The sequence below is a fragment of the Pelophylax lessonae genome (assembly GCF_965119305.1).
Source record: "Pelophylax lessonae genome assembly, chromosome: 2".
NCBI lineage: Eukaryota > Metazoa > Chordata > Amphibia > Anura > Ranidae > Pelophylax > Pelophylax lessonae.
Genome location: NC_138769.1, coordinates 287,253,106 through 287,271,990, shown reverse-complemented (window position 1 = coordinate 287,271,990; position 18,885 = coordinate 287,253,106). Strand labels below are relative to the sequence as shown.

At 50.0% G+C, this 18,885-nt stretch overlaps 1 protein-coding gene across 4 annotated transcripts in view; it reads left to right on the top strand.

The window, feature by feature from the left end:
* AHCYL1 (adenosylhomocysteinase like 1) overlaps positions 1-18,885 on the top strand; it is a 494,269-nt gene that overhangs the window by 100,645 nt on the left and 374,739 nt on the right. For 3 of the 4 annotated variants that reach the window (XM_082247287.1, XM_082247286.1, XM_082247285.1), the window contains one exon: positions 12,025-12,127. The exons of the other annotated variant lie outside the window; for it this stretch is intronic. In XM_082247287.1, the coding sequence (XP_082103413.1) occupies positions 12,025-12,127 (103 nt within the window). The remainder of the gene's footprint in view (positions 1-12,024; positions 12,128-18,885) is intronic. 4 annotated transcript variants of the gene reach the window in all.

The window sequence follows — 18,885 nt, the reverse complement described above, 5'->3', positions numbered from 1 at the left end:
GGTTTGGTCGCTGGAGAAGGCTCCCCACGCCATCCGGACTGGTAAGTGCAATTCTATGTGGGGACCTGTCTGTTTTGGGTGTCAGTCTGTGACTGTGTGGCCCTGCATGTCTGTGTATGTGCTGAGCTCCCTGTCAGATTCCTGTGTGGAATAGCTGCCTTTCTGTGGGCTGCGGGGGGGGGGGGGGGCTCTCCCGCTCTGCTATGTGAGAGTATGGGGCAGACTGGGCTTGGACATGCTGTGCGGCGGCCGCTACTGCGGCCCGCCACTTTTTGCAGCAAATTATGGTGACCGGCCCTGTGTGGTACGGCGCGGTGTTTTGGCGCCAAACGCTGCCATTTTGGCGGCGATCGATCATACAGCCACATGTCGGCGCCATTTTCTCATTGCCTGAAATGCCTCGGCCGAGCGGCCATGTTTGTGTAGCCTGCATAGGCTTTATAGGGCGGTCAGTCATTGCATCACTTCCTTTTGCTCTGGAACAGCGATCGGTGGCAGCAGCCTGTGTGGTCTCTCCAGGTTTTTACCTTTCTTTTTCCTGTATTTCCTTGCTCGGTGTCCTTATCCCTGTGGGGGTCGGTACATACAGTAGTGTGCGGTGGGCTACACTCGCCGCGGTCTTAAAGGGGCAGTCCTCCTTTTTCAATTATTGCTGGGGCATGGATTCTCAGGATTGCAAGTTTCCTCCCACCTTGGTGGGGGGCCAAGGGGCTGCTGCATCCCCCGAGGGGGCTGATCTGGCTGCTATTGTGGCGAACTTGGCTTCTCAGGTGCAGATGCTAATGGCTGATCGATCCGCAAAACGGCCCAGATTGTCTATTTCCTCTGATTCAGAGGGCGATGGGGCTGCTATGGCTGGAGTGCCCTTCTCAGGGTCTCGCTCATCTCTGGACCTTGGGGGGTCTGAGGGGGAGGCTGAGGTAGAAGTGGTTGATAATTCTCCCCCTGGCTCGCCTGAAGAGCTTGCACTCATGGATGAGTTGGTTGCTTCTATCAAGGAAACACTGCGTTTGCAGGATGAACCGTGTCCTCCTGCTTTGATGTCCTCTTATGAAACGCAAAGGAAACGCAAAACAGCGCAGGTTTTTCCCTGCCCTGCGGAATTTCAGCACCCTGTTGATGAGCAATGGCGCAATTTAAAGAAGCCCTTTACTGTGCCAAGTAAGTTCAAGCTGCGTTATCCCTTTACACCCACCACTGATGAGCGTTGGTGTGTGCCGCCTCAGGTGGATCACGCGGTGGCGGTTTTGAATAAATCTACTGCGATCCCTGCTGAGGATACCCCGGTGTTTCGGGACCCTACGGACAGGAGATTGGAGTCTCTTGCCCGTCATGCTTATACGGTTGCTGGTTCTATGCTGAAGCCTATTTTTGCTTCCATTTTGGCAGCCCAGGCTATTGCGGATTGGGCGCAGGTGCTCAGGCGCACCCTGGTGGCTGACTCTGCTCCACCGACAATTTTGGCTATGGTGGATCAAATTCATCAGGGTGTCATGTATTTGTGTGATGCGGATTTGGATTTAGTCCCTTTGGCTGCACGCCTCTCAAGTGTGGCGGTATTGAACCGTCGCCTGATATGGCTGAAATGTTTGTCGGTTGACCAATCATCTCGCAAGACTTTAGCTAATTGGCCCTACGCGGGATCTCGCCTTTTTGGCGAGTTTTTGGATACTCTGATAAAGGGAATTTCCGGGGGTAAGAGCACTCTCTTACCCCAAACTCACAAGACTAAGTTTGTTCGTGGTAAGAAGAATACCGCGTTTAGGCCCTCTCAGGGGTCCTTTCGTGCCTTTCGGTCGCAATATAAGGGCAAGCCCTTCAAGGGCCAAGGCTCCCAGAAGAAGCCATGGGCAGGTAAGCAGAAGTCCGGCCAGTCCGGGTCCGCTGCCCATACCAATTCGGCCTGAAGGGGCGCCCTCACCTGGTTCTGGGGTGGGGGGACGTTTGCTCGGTTTTCTTCAACCCTGGCTGGCCCGCATTCGGGACAGGTGGGTTCAGGAAATCGTTCGATCTGGATACAAGATCGGGTTTCTCTCTCGGCCGGCGAGCAGATTTTTTCCCTCAAATCTTCAGCTGTCTCCGGAGCGCTTGCAGGATCTGCACCTGGCGGTGCGGGACCTGCGGGCCCAGGAAGTGGTGGTTCCGGTGCCTCATCGGGACAGATTTCGGGGGTTCTATCCCAATCTGTTCACTGTGCCCAGAAAGGAGGGCAAGGTACGTCCGATTTTGGACTTAAAAGCTCTGAACCGCTTTGTGCGGGTTCGCAAGTTCCGCATGGAATCCTTGCGCTCGGTGGTGGCTGCCCTGGTTCCGGGGGAATTCATGGCCTTCATCGACTTGAAGGATGCGTACCTTCACATCCCCATTTTCGAGGGTCACCAGAGGTTCCTTCGATTCGCCATTGCGGAGGATCATTACCAATTTGTGGCGTTACCCTTTGGTCTTGCTTCGGCTCCGCGGGTTTTCACCAAGGTGCTTGCGCCGGTCCTGGCTTTATTGAGAACCCAGGGCATCTCTGTCTTGGGGTATCTGGACGATATCTTGATTCGGTCTGCGACCAGTCAGGGCCTGGTGAACGACCTGTCCATCACGATGCAGACTCTGCAGGAGTTCGGTTGGACGATAAATTTTCCAAAGTCAACGCTGTGTCCGTCGGGTCGTCTTCCTTACCTGGGGATGATCCTGGACTCTGTTCAAGCGAAGGTCTTCCTGCCGGAAGACAAGCTCCGGACACTTCAGGACGCAGTCAGGTCCCTCAGGGACAATCAGTGCTCGTCCCTCCGGACGTGTATGAGGTGTCTGGGATTGATGGTCTCGCCTTTGGAGGCGATTCCCTTCGCCCAGTTTCACACGCGGGATCTTCAGGCGGAGATCCTGGCCAAGTGGGACGGGCGTCCGCAATCTCTGGATCTGCGGATTTCGTTGAGCCGCCTAACCCGAAGGGGTCTTTTGCGGTGGCTCCAATCCCCGGCGGTGTCGGAGGGGCAAGTCCTTTCGTCCTTTGTCATGGACGGTGATCACCACGGATGCCAGCCTGTCGGGCTGGGGTGGTGTTCTGGGCGTTTTGTCCGCCCAGGGAACTTGGTCGGAGGAGGAATCCTCCCTTCCGATCAACATTCTGGAATTGCGAGCGATAACTCTCTGCCTTTTGCGTTGGACGGACAGGCTTCAGGGCCGTCCGGTTCGGGTGCAGACGGACAATGCCACGGCGGTGGCCTACATCAACCACCAAGGGGGCACCAGGAGTGCCCGAGCGGCTCGGGAAGTAGCCGACATTCTGGCTTGGGCCGAGACGCACGTCCCGGCGATATCTGCAGTTCACATTCCGGGGGTGGAGAACTGGCAGGCGGATTATCTGAGTCGCCAGACCCTGGACCAGGGGGAATGGTCCCTTCACCCGGATGTCTTTCAGATGTTGTGCGCGAAGTGGGGTTCCCCAGATGTGGACCTGTTCGCGTCTCGTCTAAACAACAAGGTGGAAAGGTTCGTGGCAAGGACGCGCGATCCTCGGGCAGACGCCTCAGACGCGTTAGTGGCGCCCTGGCATCAGTATCGTCTGATGTATGCCTTTCCACCGATTCAGCTGCTGTCCAGGCTCCTTCGCAGGTTGGCCTCTGAACCGCACACGGTGATTCTGGTGGCGCCAGACTGGCCTCGCCGGTCTTGGTACGCAGACCTCGTGAATCTGGCGGTCGACGCTCCGTGGCGTCTGCCTCTTCGAGAAGATCTCCTGTCTCAAGGACCAATATTCCATCCTGCTTTACAGTCGCTGGCTTTAATGGCCTGGCTGTTGAAAGCCAGGTCCTGAAGGATAGGGGTCTCTCCCCTGAGGTCATTCCCACTTTGATCAAGGCTAGATAAGCCTCTTCGGGGAAGATTTACTACCGTACTTGGAAGGCGTATTTTGCCTGGTGTGAGTCCAGGGGGTATTCCCCTCGCTCGTACTCGGTATCGAGAGTGTTGGCTTTCCTTCAAACGGGCGTGGACCAGCATTTGGCGTTGGCCACGATTAAGGGTCAGATTTCTGCGCTGGCCGTTCTCTTTCAACGCCCTGTGGCGTCTAATTCTTTGGTTAGCACCTTTGTTCAAGGGGTGCGACACTTGGCCCCTCCTCGGGGGGACCCTTTACCTCCATGGGACTTGAACCTTGTTCTGTCCGTGTTGCAGCATGCTCCCTTTGAGAAGATCAGGGAGATCTCGTTGTCTCTGTTGTCCAAGAAGGTTGCCTTTTTGGTGGCGATCACTTCGGCTCGCAGGGTATCGGAGCTGGCGGCCTTGTGCTGCAGCTCTCCCTACTTGGTGATTCACTTGGATAAGGTGGTCTTATGACCTAACCCTTCTTTACTTCCGAAGAGGATCTCGGAATTTCACCTCAATGAGGACATTGTCTTACCTTCGCTTTGCGCGAAGCCTAAGCATCCAAAGGAGGTGGCTTTGCATGCCTTGGATGTTGTCCGGGCGATCAGAGTTTACCTGTCATCGACGAAATCCTTTCGCAAGTCGGATTCTCTATTTGTCCTTCCAGAGGGTCCTCGGAAGGGCATGGCGGCGTCGGCTGCGACCATCGCCAAATGGATCAGACAGACCATTGTGCAAGCCTATGCTTTGAAGGGTAAGGTTCCTCCTTTCCCTGTGAAGGCGCACTCTACCGGGTCTCTGAGTACGTCTTGGGCCTATCGTCATCAGGCTTCTGTGGCCCAGGTGTGTAAGGCGGCGACTTGGTCGTCCGTTCACACCTTCTCAAAATTTTACAAGGTGGATGTTCAGGCATCGGCAGATGCTTCCTTTGGCCGTAAAGTTCTTAGTGCGGCAGTGCCTTAGGGTCCCTTGTTTGGGTCCTTGGCTGTTGGGGTGTTTTTACCCCTAGGTTACTTGTTCTTCCTGGGTTGTTGCTCCTGTTGAGCACGTTTTTCCTGTTGCCCAGTTGGTTCTCTTACTTTGGTAAGGTTCTTTTTTCTGATGTGGGTACTGCGTTGCTTTAGGCGTGGCTGCGTTTTTCCCACCCCTCATGTCTACACTGCTCTGGGACGTCCCCATTAGTGAAGATTATGAAGTGGCGGCGACTGTCGGAGGACGTAAGAGAAAACTGAATTTTTGTAAAATCTTACCGTAAAATTCCTTTCTCTGAGTCCTCTGACAGTCGCCGCCCCGCCTCTCTTTTGGGGTTTGTTTATGTACTCTACTGCTATGCTACTGAAACTGAGTTGAGAATGCAGGAAGCAGGGAGGTATTGACTGAGGGGACCACCCCCTAGGGGTGTGATATGCTAAAAGCTTTGATATTAACAAATCTTGTTGCCTAGCTACTCCTGCGGAGCAAAGGTCAATTACCCCATTAGTGAAGATTATGAAGTGGCGGCGACTGTTGGAGGACTCAGAGAAAGGAATTTTACGGTAAGATTTTACAAAAATTCAGTTTTCTCTTACGTCCTCCGACAGTCGCCGCCACTTCATAATCTTCACTAATGGGGACATCCCAGAGCAGTGTCACTCTCTTTCACACATTCTCATCTAGTCCCCGTCAACTCTTCTCTACCTTTAAGCCCCGTACACACATAGTGATTGTCGGCCGTAAATATTTGGCCACCGAACGATCGGCCGATTGTCGGCTTGTTAGTATGATGCTTCCGACAGCCGACAGCGCATTTTCGGCCGAACAGAATCTGTCGTGCAGGCATTAAAATTTTTGTTGGCCAACACCAGAACGGCCGATTGTTCGCCAGTCAGTACAGATTTCGGCCGACAGACAGCAGATTAGCGAGACTGGGCATGCTCAGAAAAGAAAAAAGACAAGGAAAGTTAACCATCACATGACATCACTTCTGCAGTCGGCTTTTGTTGGCCGACAAAATTCGTGTGCAGTCTTTTGCAGTTTTCAACAGACACGACAGCCCTGGACAAAAGACGGCCGATCGTTCGGCCGACGATCGCTACGTGTGTACGGGGCTTAACTCTCTACTCTGTCCTCCACAGACTCCACCCACTAACTCACTCAATGCCCAGGAGATTACCAATCACTTAAAAAATAAGATCAATACATTTCACGAGGCGATCGCCAATGTGCATTAATCATTCCTTTCCTCGTTCAACCCTGCTAGTATTAACGATATTGCTGGACTTTTTTCTAACACCCATCTAACCACCTGCTCCCTGGATCCTGCTCCCGCGCAAACACTACGCTAACCCTCTGACTCTATTCTAGGCTTTCTAACTCACATCTGTAACCTCTCCCTTTCTTCTGCTATCTTCCCCAACTCTGTAAAACATGCGCTAGTCAATCCTATCCTTAAAAAGACCTCCCTGGACCCCACCAATCTTCACAATCTATGCCCCAAACTCCTTGAACGACTGGTCTATACCCAATTGAGTGACCCTCTGACTAAGAACAAGTTTCTTGATCCCCTTCAGTTAGGATTTCGCCCTCAATATTCCACTGAAACTGCTCTTAAACTCACAAATGACCTACTAACAGCTAACACCAATGGACACTATTCTGTACTACTCCTCTTGGTCTTCTCTGCTGCTTTTGACACAGTGGATCACCCCCTCCTCAAAAAAACCTCCATTCTCTTGTTCTCAGTGACTGTACTCTTCACTGGTTCTCATCTTGCCTATCCCTACACACCTTCAGTGCTACTTAAAACTCTAATACCTCCTCTTCCTTACTCCATCGGGGTAGGTTCTGTTCTTGGACTGTTTTTTTCTCAATCTACACCTCCTCCCTTGGTCAGCTGATTTCATCACCAACTTACTAACAGACATAGCCTGGATGTCACATTACTTCCTCAAACTCAACCTATCAAAAATCTAGCTCATGATATTTCCTCCCCATACGCCCCTTCCTAACCAACAACAATACAAAGCTTCTAATCCACTCCCTGGTCATGTCTCATCTCAATTCTTGCAACTCCCTTCTCATTGGCTTACCTTTAAATAGGCTATCCCCCCTTCAGTCCTTCATGAACGCTGCTGCCAGGCTCATCCACCTTACAAACCACTCTGTGTCTGTTACCCCTCTTTGCCAATCCCTCCATTGGCTGCCATTTAACCTACGAATTAAATTCAAATTGCTAACCATAACCTACAAAGCCATCCATAACTTCGCACCTAGCTAAATCACTAAACTGGTCTCAAAAATACTAATCAAATCATTCTCTTCATTCCTCCCAGGACCTCTTGCTCTCTAGCTCCGTCGTCACCTCTTCCCACGCTCACCTCCAGGACTTCTATCCAATCCTTTGGAATGCTCTACTCTAATCTGTCTGACTATCTCCTACTTTGTCCACTTTCAGACGATCCCTGAAAACACATCTCTTCATAGAAGCCTATCTGTCACCCACCTAACAACTGTACTTTTAATTTCTCCATCAGCCCATCCACCACAGTTATTACCTCTTGTATCGCTTGACCCTCCCTCTTAGATTGTAAACTCTAACAAGCTGGGTCCTCTGAGTCCTACTGTATTTAAGTGTGTTGTAGTTTTACTGTCTACCTACAAGTTGTAAAGCGCTGCGTAAACTGTCGGCGCTACATAAATCCTGTATAATAATAATAATATATTGTATTTTAGTAGTTTCATTTGGATGTCAATGACAAGTTTAGAAGAGGAGAGATTGTTGGAAAGATCTCCAGCGGCAATCCTTACCAGCGAATAGTAGTAGTCATCCAAGAGGGGCGGTGCCCACTCTCCAATGCAGCCCTGTATGCTCCCGACTCCTGAGTCTCAACCTCAGGAAAAATGTTCCCGATATGGTGGCTTCGTTCTCTGGTGCTTCGACAGGGCAAATTCTTCCTTCCCCTGTACTGGACAGTGGTCTCCATGGTTGCCAGCCTGTCTGGGTGAGGAGGCGTTTTGGGCACGGATGTATGCCTTTCCCCTGCTGAAACTTCCATCAAGTCTTCTACAAAGGATCAAGTCAGAAGGAATCCAGTCATTCTAGTGGCTCCAGACTGGCCTTGCCGGACTTGGTACACCGATTTGGTACGGCTGGTCGCCGATGCCCCTTGGAGACTTCCTCTCAGAGAAGATCTATTAGCCCAAGGGCCTATCTTCCATCCCCCTTCAGTTGCTGGCTTTAACGGCTTGGCTGTTGAAAGCCAGGTGCTGAAGGATAGGGGGTTGTCTGACTCTGTGATTCCCACGCTGTTAAAGGCTAGAAATTCTACCTCTAGGAAGATTTACATTGCGTAGTATGAGATTTATATCGCGTGGTATGAGTGTAAGAAGTACATTGCGTGGTATGAGTCTCATGGGGGTCATCCCCGCTCCCTTTTGGTGGCTCGGATTTTGGCATTCCTTCAACAAGATGTTGAGCAGCGCCTGGCCTTGGGTACTGTCAAGGGCCAGGTTTTCGGCCTTGGCGGTCTCCTTTTACCGTTCTTTGGCTACGCATTCTTTTGTTCGCACCTTTATTCAGGAGGTATGCCACTTGGCTCCCCCATTACAGTCTCCGATGCCTCTGTGGGATCTCAATTTGGTGCTGTCGGTTCTCAAGTACCCGCCTTTCAAAAATATTTGCAAGCTTCCTCTGCTTACATTGTCCCAGAAGGTAGCCTTCTTGGTGGCTATTACTTCTGCATGCAGGGTGTCAGAGCTGGCGGCGTTGTCTTGTCATTCACCTTGCCTGGTGGCTCACAGAGATAAAGTGGTGCTTAGCCCTTGTCAGTCTTTTCTTCCTAAGGTTGTTTCTGGTTTCCATCTGAATGAAGACATTGTGTTGCCTTCCCTGTCTCCTAAGTCTAAACATCCTAGGGGGATTGCCTTGCACTCTCTGGATGTGGGTCGAGCGCTCAGGGTGTACCTTGCAGCATTTGAGTCGTTTAGGAAATCAGCCTTACTGTTTGTCCTTAGGGATCGACCTTGCAAAGGGTTGGTTGCGTCGCCACGACCATTTCCAGATGGACAAGACAGATGGTGGTGCAGGCATATTCCATCAAGGTTCAGGTTCCTCCATTCCCTGTTAAGGCACATTCTATTAGTGCCTCTTGGGCTTTCCACCATCAGGCGTCAGTGATACAGGTTTGCAAGGCGGGCCACCTGTTCGTCTGTGCATACTTTCACAAAATTTTATAAGTGGATGTGCTGTCATCTGCGGATGCTGCTTTTGGCGCAAGGTTTTGCAGGTCACTGTTTGAGAGGACCTGGTCCTCTTTGAGGGTGTATTGTTTTCAAGTGAGGCTCAGTTGTTCCTGGTTGAGCTCAGTGTTACCTGGTTGGCTAGGTTTAGCCTTTTGGGAATTTTTCCTGCTGTGTTTTTCCCACCCCTCATGTTTAACACTGCTTTGGGATGTCCCAATGGTTAAGAAGATTCTGGAGCTTTGTCTGTCAATGAACAAAAGAGAAAATTGTTTTTTTGTCTTACCGTAAAATCCTTTTCACTGATGTTCATTTTTGGACACAGCCCTCACCCCTCTATTGAGTTATTTTTCTTCTGACACTGCTTGCAACAAAACTGAATGCCTATAGCAGAGTGTGGGAGTATATCCCCTGGGACTGCCTCATAGGCGTGGTAAAGCTATTTCCTGCCTAGAGTCCTACTCCTGTAGGGGGCAGCATAACCCAATGGTTAAGAAGATTCTGGAGCTGTGTCCGTCAATGAACATCAGAGAAAAGGATTTTACGGTAAGACAAAAATCAAATTTTTCCTTTTGTAAGTTATTGATCCTCCCAGCCCATATGCTGAAGATGGATATTTGAAGTCCAGCCAGGGTGACAACCCTGACTTTTCTTCATAGATGCAGTGGGGTGAGTTTGTAACCATCTGAGGACAGGAAATGTGTTATTTACAGGATTACCAGGTTTATACAGAAAAAAAAGCCTGGAAAAAAAAAACAAAAAACTAAAGCAGACACCTCATCTAAGGTCTGGTAAGCTGCAGTTGGTAAAAGTTTTGTGACGGCTTGTCTTAACACACTGTTAACACATAGTCTGAAAGGTCCCTCAGACTTTAAACTCTATTTCATATAGATAAAGCTTTAAAGTAAGGGTGCAAGGCAAAAAAATCTGTAACATTCAGCAATAAATTCAAGGTGCAGCTTGTGGTTAGAAAAATTTAGTATAAATCTATGCATGACTATGCCGAAAAACTATGTATAGTGCCTACAGTGCTGCCCTAATAAAGTGCATTCAAATAATGAGCAAAACCTTCATCTATTGTGATAAAATAATAAACATTTGGTAAAGTGCTAAAGATAAAGTGCTAAAAGTGTAAAAAAGTGCTAGTAATAAAAATGCTGAGTGCAGTATCAAATCGAATAGTCCATAAACATGAAAAGTCCATAAACTTTAGGTGAGTCTTGCTGCATTGTGAATCCAGAGTGGCTGCTCCCCTCCTATGTGCCCCCACTCACCAGCTGTATGTATAAAACAGGCTTTGATTAGATATGCTCCTTTCCCCGCTCCTTCCACGTCTGAAAACGCCCAGTGGGAGGGGCAAACATGTCAATTGTGGCCAGTCAGTGACTAGTATCTGCTACATGAGAACACGCAGAGATGGATTTTGGATTCACTTTTGCTTTTATTGATTGTTTTTATGTAAGTGCAATTGCATTTTCTTCTTCAATAAAAGTTAACAGTTTTAAACTATAAATGTTCTCCCGTCCTTTTCATGGTGATACCTACATTGTTTCACATTTGGAGAATGAAATGGAGGAGAGGAGGTGGTGATAAGCAGTGATTTATATGGTCATATGCCTGATTTGAATACCACTAACAGTCAAACACCAACACATGTAAGGAGCATATAAAATCAAAGCCTGTTTTATACATACAGCTGGTGAGTGGGGGCACATAGGAGGGGAGTATTCCACTTTGGATTCACTTTAGATTATAATTTGATTAGGTTTCTTTAACCGTAAACACTGCAGCAGCCTGATCAATGAATTACTTACCCAAAAGGATTCACAGACCTTTGCGCTGGTCCACACCCATTAATTATGCTGAAAACTGTCTCCAGTGCCCAGGGCACAAGATATTGTTGATAGCAGCTTTTAACTGTAATGTCAGATTTTTACAAAAAATGTTACAAAACCACAAAGTTTCCAATGTTGATTACTTTTCAGTGACTTTCAATCACTTATTATGTGAATTTTGTTATTTTAAAGTCCCCCCATCCCCTCTAAATAACCGCTGGTATGAACACCCCCCCCCCCCCTCTAAATAACCATTGGTATGAAAAAAAAAATGCCCATTTTACTTAAAGCATAACTCTGATTCTTTCTTTTCTCCCATGAAATGGGGTTCTACCCGCACTGCATTGGTTAACTGTGTGTTTTGTCTAGGGGCGCACTGAAAGGCTATACTTTCCTGATCCTTCTGAAAACAGCGCTCCCCCAAGTCGAGCGGTGGACTTTTACTGCTGTCCTCACGTCCAGAGCTGGTCCAATTACAAGACTATTAGCGTGCGGGGGGCCAGTCTTGCTCTTGAATAATCCGGGGATTAGGGAAGTATATCTCCGCTCTGAAATCCCCTAGACAAAAAGGAGCAGTTAACCCATGCAGTGCGTGCACAGCCAGACTGCATGGGAGAAACATTTTGTTATACCCAGAGTTCTTTAACTGAAACCATTGTCACATTATGATCCTTTTCTCTACTTCTGTTTACCTCCTGGGGTCCTTCGGGTGTCCATATCACTGCCTGCGTGATGTTCACTCCTATAATTGAGACATATTAGTGGAAGGTCCTCTCATAAGCTCCAGAAGCAGGAGAACTCACTGGAGTGGTGGGGACCCAGTGACCAAGAAGATATCAAGCAAACAAAAATGTCTGGTCCCCAGGGCAGGATATTAACTTAGTCATAGAGGAAGCTATAACTTTAATCCATTACACTGCAGGGTAGTTTAGGAAGATGTGTTTGCCATCAAGACTGTGGAGTAAGGTAATTGATGCATGGTGCATCATTTACAATTTTCATTTTTTTCTTTAGGTTGGGTGAAAAAATACAATTAATACAAGCTAGTTTATTATGTTATATTGTTTTAATATTGTAAATAATACATTGTCCCCTGATGTTAACATATTTACAGGTGCTTATTGAGACTTTGTGTGCCCTTGGAGCTCAATGTCGTTGGTCAGCTTGCAACATCTACTCCACTCAGAATGAAGTTGCAGCTGCCTTAGCTGAATCAGGTGAGAGAGTTGGTCCTGTATAAGTCAGTTTAAAACTGAAGAATTAACTTAACAGTTTAAGTTCATTGCCAAACATGTGCTAGCATTGAATTTTGTCCCTTATCTGTTTCATTACTTTGGTTTTATTTTTACTGTGGTAATGCACACCTTAAAGCAGAGCTCAGCCCAAGTGGAAGCTCTGCTTGTTTGCTTCCTCCCCCTCTTCGCTGCCACATTTGGCATCTTTCGGGGGGGGCAACAAGAACTCGCTCCAACTTCTTGGTGACTTTGCTGAGGCGAGGTCACCCAGAAGTTTGGTTCCCCCCGCCTCCTTTCCCAACCGTCGGGCCATTCTCAAGGCGCAGCATGCTTCGCTCATGCTTAGTAGGGATCCGGCTGTGAAGCCGCAAGAAATGGCAGCAGCAGCACCGGGTGCCGACATCGGGGATCCCTGGACAGGTAAGTGTCCTAATATTAAAAGTCAGCACCTACAGTATTTGTAGCTACTGACTTTTAATTTTTTTGGTGTGAGTGCTGGAGCTCCCCTTTAACCACATAGCGACCGCCCACCACAGTTTTACTGCGGCAGGCAGCCGCTCCTGAGCAAAGTGATGTTATACTATGTCGCTCGCTCAGGAGACTCTAGGGGGCGAGCGCGCACCGCCAGTGGCACGCTTCCGCCCCCGCTCGTTAGCTGGGGAGCCAGTGCATGTGACTGGCGGCTCCGATGGCTGCCGGCCACTCACGATCTCCCGCAGCTGAGAGAGAAGGACAGACGGCTGATGTAAACACAGCCGTCTGTCATTCTCCCTAAAATGATCACAGAGGCTATGTGATCCTGTTATCTCAGTCTCTGTGATTACTTCACAAGCCACGCCCCCTGACAGTTATAATCACGCACCTAGGGAAACATTTAACCCCTTGATCACACATACTGTTAACCCCTTCCCTGCCAGTGTCATATTTACAGTAACAGTGCATATTTTTAGCACTGATTACTGTAGTAATGTCACTGGTATCCCCAAAAGTGTCAAAAATGCCAGTTAGGGGTCCGATCTGTCTGCTGCAATGTCGCAGTCCCGCAAAAAAAATCGCAGATCGCTGCCATTACTAGTAAAAAAAAAAGAACAATAAAAATGACATAAATCTTTCCCGTAGTTAGTAAACGCAATAACTTTTGCGCAAACCAAACAAAATACGCTTATTGCAATTTTTTTTTACCAAAAATATGTAGCAGAAAACAAATTGACCTAAAATGTTAGAAAATGTTGATTTCTCTTACGTCCTCTGACAGTCGCCGCCCGATGGTATTAGCCTTCACTAATGGGTAATGGCGCCCTCTGCAGGAGCAAGGCTAAGCAGATAATTGATTATTAGGTTTATACAAAAAAACTTTTATACCTTGGCACGCCACTAGGGGGCCATCCCTCAGCCATTATCCTGAACCCAATCTGATATTACCTCATGCTGCCTAGCTCAGGAGCTGGTTAGGTGTTTCTGACTGGGACCTTGTATCTCAGTTTTCTTTGTTTTTTTTCTGAATTCATGTGTTTTTCTTTGCACAATAGATTTTATTTTCTCTCACTATCACTAGTTAGTCAGGGATTCCTTTCCTGGAGGACTACACGTGACTGCAGAGCTGGGCCTCGGACTGGGTAATATAGATCCTTATGGATTCCCAGCCTGCCAAATAGCATCGCAGGTTACTGGTACGCCCAGGCCTCGCAACGACAGTGCCCTTCCGTATGGGGATGAGCCTGCGGAGCTGCGTCTTCACTGAGGGTGTCTCAACCCAGGTCGCCCGCATGTTGCCAGCATCCCTCCTTGGCTGACGGCACCCCCACTGAGGGTGGAGGTATCCCGTATCTGAGTGGTGCCTGCTTCCTGGACTGGTGAGTACTGATACCCCCTTGTCCCTGGGGACTTTTGGGGGATTGTGGGCCCACTCTTAGGGGATAGCAGGGCTAGTGGTCTCTGTAGGATCCCCCTTCTGGCCGGGTTGTTGGTTTTCTCCCTCCCTCTTTGCTCCTGCTGGGGGCGTTGTATGGGGTACTTGTAGTACTTGGGGGGGGGTGCTCCATAACTCGGGGGGGGGGGTTTCCCTGGGGTCCCCCGATGATAGCCAGAATGTGATTGTACACTTTTTTTGCCACCGTTTGGAGCGGCCGCCATGTTTATTGTGGGCAGATTGCTAGGCTCTGTGTGAGGACAGCAGCCATTTTAGGATTCTGCACATGCTCCATCTTGGATGTGGGCAAATGCCTAGTAAAGGCAAGTGGCCATATTCCCTGTGACATTTTAATAGGCACCTTTTGTCTGGGCTTGAGGGCTGGGCCTCTAGTGGTATGAGGTCACTTCCTCCTTCTTCACACATCTCCTGTGTAAAAATGTACTGACAGGCTGGGGGATTTTTGATAATCCTTCTGTCATTTTTCAACCAAAACGTTTTTTACTTGTTGCTGGTGTGTTTTCTGAGGGGGCACTTTCAGAACCGCCGATTTAAAGGGCCAGCGTCCCTTTTATTTTTTATGGCAAAAATGGACTCCCAGGCCAGCAAATCCCCTGCAGGCCTGGTGGGGTCTTTGGGTCCACCCTGAAGCCTCTGCCATGACCTCTATATCTGCTGTTCTTGCGACTTTGGTGGCCCAGGTGGATCTGCTGATGTTGGAACGCTCCTCCAAAAAAAGACCTGTGCCCTCCCAGTCCTCTGACTCTGAGCCAAAAATTGGTTGCCACGGACAATGGTCCCCCTGAGGGGTCCCGGTCCTCCGCTTCTGAGGGGGAGGAGGAGGAGGCATCTTCCTCCTTGGTATCGCGGGTACACGCGCTACAATGGATGTTCCCCTTAGCGACGTTAAAAATAAACTCTCTATCTTGACGATGAGCCGTCTCAGTCAAGTCAGCGGTCCGCTTTTGGGGTTCCGAAGGGCCCAGAAGTCAGGTCAGGCTTTTTCCCTGTCCTGTGGAATTTCACGGGAGTGTGAATGACCAGTGGCGGTGCATAGGCACATGTTGGTGGTACCTAAGCGTTTTTTTCCCTCCGCTATCCAATTTTGGGGGCGGGGGACAAACGTTGAACGGTGTCCCCAAAAATGTGGATCACTCTGTGTCTAGGTTGTATAAGTCCATTTTGATGCCAGTAGAGGATTCCTCGGTATTCAGGGATCCGGCAGATGGGCGGGTGGAAGCACTCGCCCGCCAAGTTTCTATGGTGGAGGTTTCCCTGTTAACCCTTGTTTTTTGCCTCGGTGATGGCCTATCAGGCTCTCGTGGCATGATCCAAGGTGCTTCCCAGCACTCTGGTGGCGGAGTCGACCTTTCCGCCTGCCCTTGCCATGGTGGATTGCACCCAGACTGGGGTGTCCTTGTGCGATGCAGCACTGGACAAGGCCCCGTTGGTCGCCCGGTTGTCCGCGGTAGGGGTCGCGATCCGCCGCATTACCTGGTTGAAGAGCTGGTCGGCTGACCACTCATCCAAAAAGACAGTTTCTGAGGTCCCCTATGTGGGGGGTCGTCTTTTTGGGAAAACTCTAGATGAGTTAATTAGGGAGCTCGCTGGTAGGTAAGAGTACTCTGTTGCCCCAGGTCTCTAAGGGTAAGCCCCCCCACATGCAGCGGGGGCCCTCCTTCAAGAATCAACATAATTCCTTTCGTGCCTTGGGACGCAGGAGAAGGGTAGACCCTTCCGACCTCCCGGTGGCCACAAGAAGCCGTGGATGGGTAAGCCAAAAGCCGGTCAGTCTGGCTCGGCGGCCCAGTCTACTTCTTCCTGAAGGGACAACCTCACCCGTTGTCGGGGTAGGGGGACGTCTGCGTTACTTTCGGAACCCTGGTTGTCCGGCATTCAGGACAGGTGGGTTCACGAGCGGATTTGTTCAGGGTACAAGATCGAGTTCGATCTCGCCCCGCAGACAGGTTCTTTCTGTCCAATCTCCAGCTGTTCCCCGATCGTCTTGGGGATCTTATGGGGGCAGTGCACGATATGTTTTCCCAAGGAGTCTTTGTACCCGTTCCTCCACGGGATACGTTTTGCGGGTTTTACTCCAACCTGTTCATGGTGCCCAGAAAAGAGGCACGGTGCGTCCGGTTCTGGATTTGATGTCTCTGAACTGCTTTGTGCGGGTACAGAAGTTCAGGATGGCCTCCATCCGGTCGGTGGTGGCATCGTTGAGGCCCGGGGTCTTCCTGGCTTCCATCGATTTGCAGGATGCGTATCTACACATCCCTATTTTCAAGGGTCATCAGTGATATCTCTGCTTCACGGTGGCTGGGGAGCACTTCCAATTTGTGGCGTTACCTTTCGGTCTTGCTTTGTTTCCTAGGTTTTTCACCAAGGTATTGGCTCCGGTTCTAGCCTTGCTGAGTTTACGGGGCATTGCGAGCCTCGGTTGCCTGGACGTCCTTTTGTAAGGTCGAGCTCATGTGTGACCTTGGCGAGCGCTCTGGCCGTGTTGGTTCAGACACTCCAGGAGTTCAGGTGGACCATCAATTTTCAGAAGTCGGTTCTGACTCCCTCAACTCGTCTTCAGTACTTAGGGATGGTCTTGGACTCTGCTCAAGCTCGGGTCTTCCTTCCGGAGGACAAACTCAGGACTCTGCGGGTTGAGATCAGATCTCTCTGGGACAACGATCTCTCCTCCTTGCGGACCTGCATGCGGGTTTTGGGCCTGATGGTTTTGGCCTTCCAAACAGTTTTGTTTGTTCAATTTCACCCCAGGACTCTGCAAGCAGTGATCCTGGACAGGTGGAACAGGATACCTCAGTCCTTGGAGAGACGGATGTCATTGAGTCGCCCGGTACAGTCGTCTCTCTTGTGGTGGCTCCGGTCGCCGTCCTTGGCGCAGGGCCAGATCTTCCAGCATCTGTTGCAGTCGATTCTCACCACGGTTGCCAGCCTGTCGGGCTGGGGCAGAGTTCTGGGCGCACTTTGTGCCCAGGTGACGTGGTGAGGCGGGGGAGACTTCGCTGCCGATAAACGTCTTGGAGCTCCAAGCGATCATACTTTGTCTGTTCCGGTGGTCATCTCTACTTCAGGGGTGTCCGGTCCAGGTACAGACGAACAATGCCACAGCTGTGGCTTATATCAATTACCAAGGGGGCACCAGGAGTGCCCGGGCGGCCAAGGAAGTCACCGAGATTCTATCATGGGCTGAATTGCATGCACAGCGATCTCGGCTGTTCACATTCCGGGTGTGAACAACTTGCAGGCGGCCTATCTGAGTCGCCAGACCTTGGACCAAGGGGAATGGTCCCTGCGTCCGGAGGTATTTCGCCTCCTGTGCGCCCGGTGGGGGACCCCGGACCTGGATCTGTTCACGTCACGTCTCAACAGTAAGGTGGATAGCTTCGTGGCCAGAACTTGCGATCCTCTGGCGGACGCGTTGGTGGTGCTTTGGCATCACACTCGGCGGATGTGTGCCTTTCCTCCGATTCAACTGTTGTCCAGGTGCCTTCGCAGGTTGGCGTCGGAACGGATGTTGGTCATTCTCGCTAACCCAGACTGGCCTAAACTTCTGTCTCGTGGACCGATCTTCCATCCTGCTTTACAGTGTCTGGCTTTAACGGCATGACTGTTAAAAGCCGGGTCTTGAGGGATAGAGGTCTTCCACAGGCGGTCATCCCTACCTTGTTAGAGGCTCGAGAAGCGACTTCTAGGAAGTTTTATCACCGCACCTGGAAAGCGTATATCGCTTGGTGCAAAGCGCATGGTTTTTCATCCTCGCTCCTTCTTGTTGGCGAAGGTCTTGGACTTCCTGCAGAAGGGCGTGGATCAGCCTCTGGCGCTGACTACGGTCAAGGGTCAGTTGTCGGCCTTGGCCATCTTTTGTTCGACGACCTTTGACATTGCATTCCTTGGTCCGCACCTTCATTCAAGGGGTGTGGCATTTGGCTTTCCCGAGGTGAGCTCCCTTACCTCTCTGGGATCTGAATTTGGTTTTGTTTGTGTTACAGCAACCTCCCTTCGAGAATATCAGAGAGATTCCTCTGTCTGTGTTGTCCCAAAAAGTTGCCTTTTTGGTGGCCATCACGTCGGCTCACAGAGTGTATGAGTTGGCGGCCTTGTCCTGCCGCTCTCCTTCTCTGGTATTTCATAGAGATGAGGTGGTTCTGTGACCGAACCAGTCTTTTCTTCCCAAGTTGGTTTCTTCGTTCCACCTCAATTAAGCTGTCGTGTTGCCTTCGCTGTGTTCGCAGCCCAAGCATCCTAAGGGATTTGCCTTGCATTCGATGTGGCCCGGGCGGTCAAGATTTACCTGTCCGCCACGGAGTCTGTTCGACAGTCTGATTCTCTATTTGTTCTTCCTGAGGGACCTCGGAAAGGATCGGCCGCCTCCGCGGCGACCTTTTCTAAGTGGATCAGACAGACGATTGTTCAGGCCTATGCCATTAAGGGTAGGATTTCTCCTTTTCCGGTAAAAAGGCCCGTTATACTCGAGCTGTTAGTGCCTCTTGGGCTTTTCGCCATCAGGCTTCTGTGGCTCACGTGTGCAAGACGGCGACTTGGTTGTCCGTGCACACTTTCACAAAGTTTTTGCAAACTTGATGTTTTTTGGCATCTTCGGATGCTTCTTTTGGCCACACAGTTTTGAGTGCGGCGGTTGTTTTCAGGGGACATTATTTTTACTGTGCCTCCTTCTTGGGATGTTTTTTTGTTATTCTGGGTTTGTTTCCAGTTTTTTTTCCTGTGGGCTCAGGTTGTTACTGGCCCGGCTGTTTGCGTTACCTTCTGAGTTGGTTGCGTTTTTTTTCCCATACCTGCACTGCTTTGGGACGTCCCA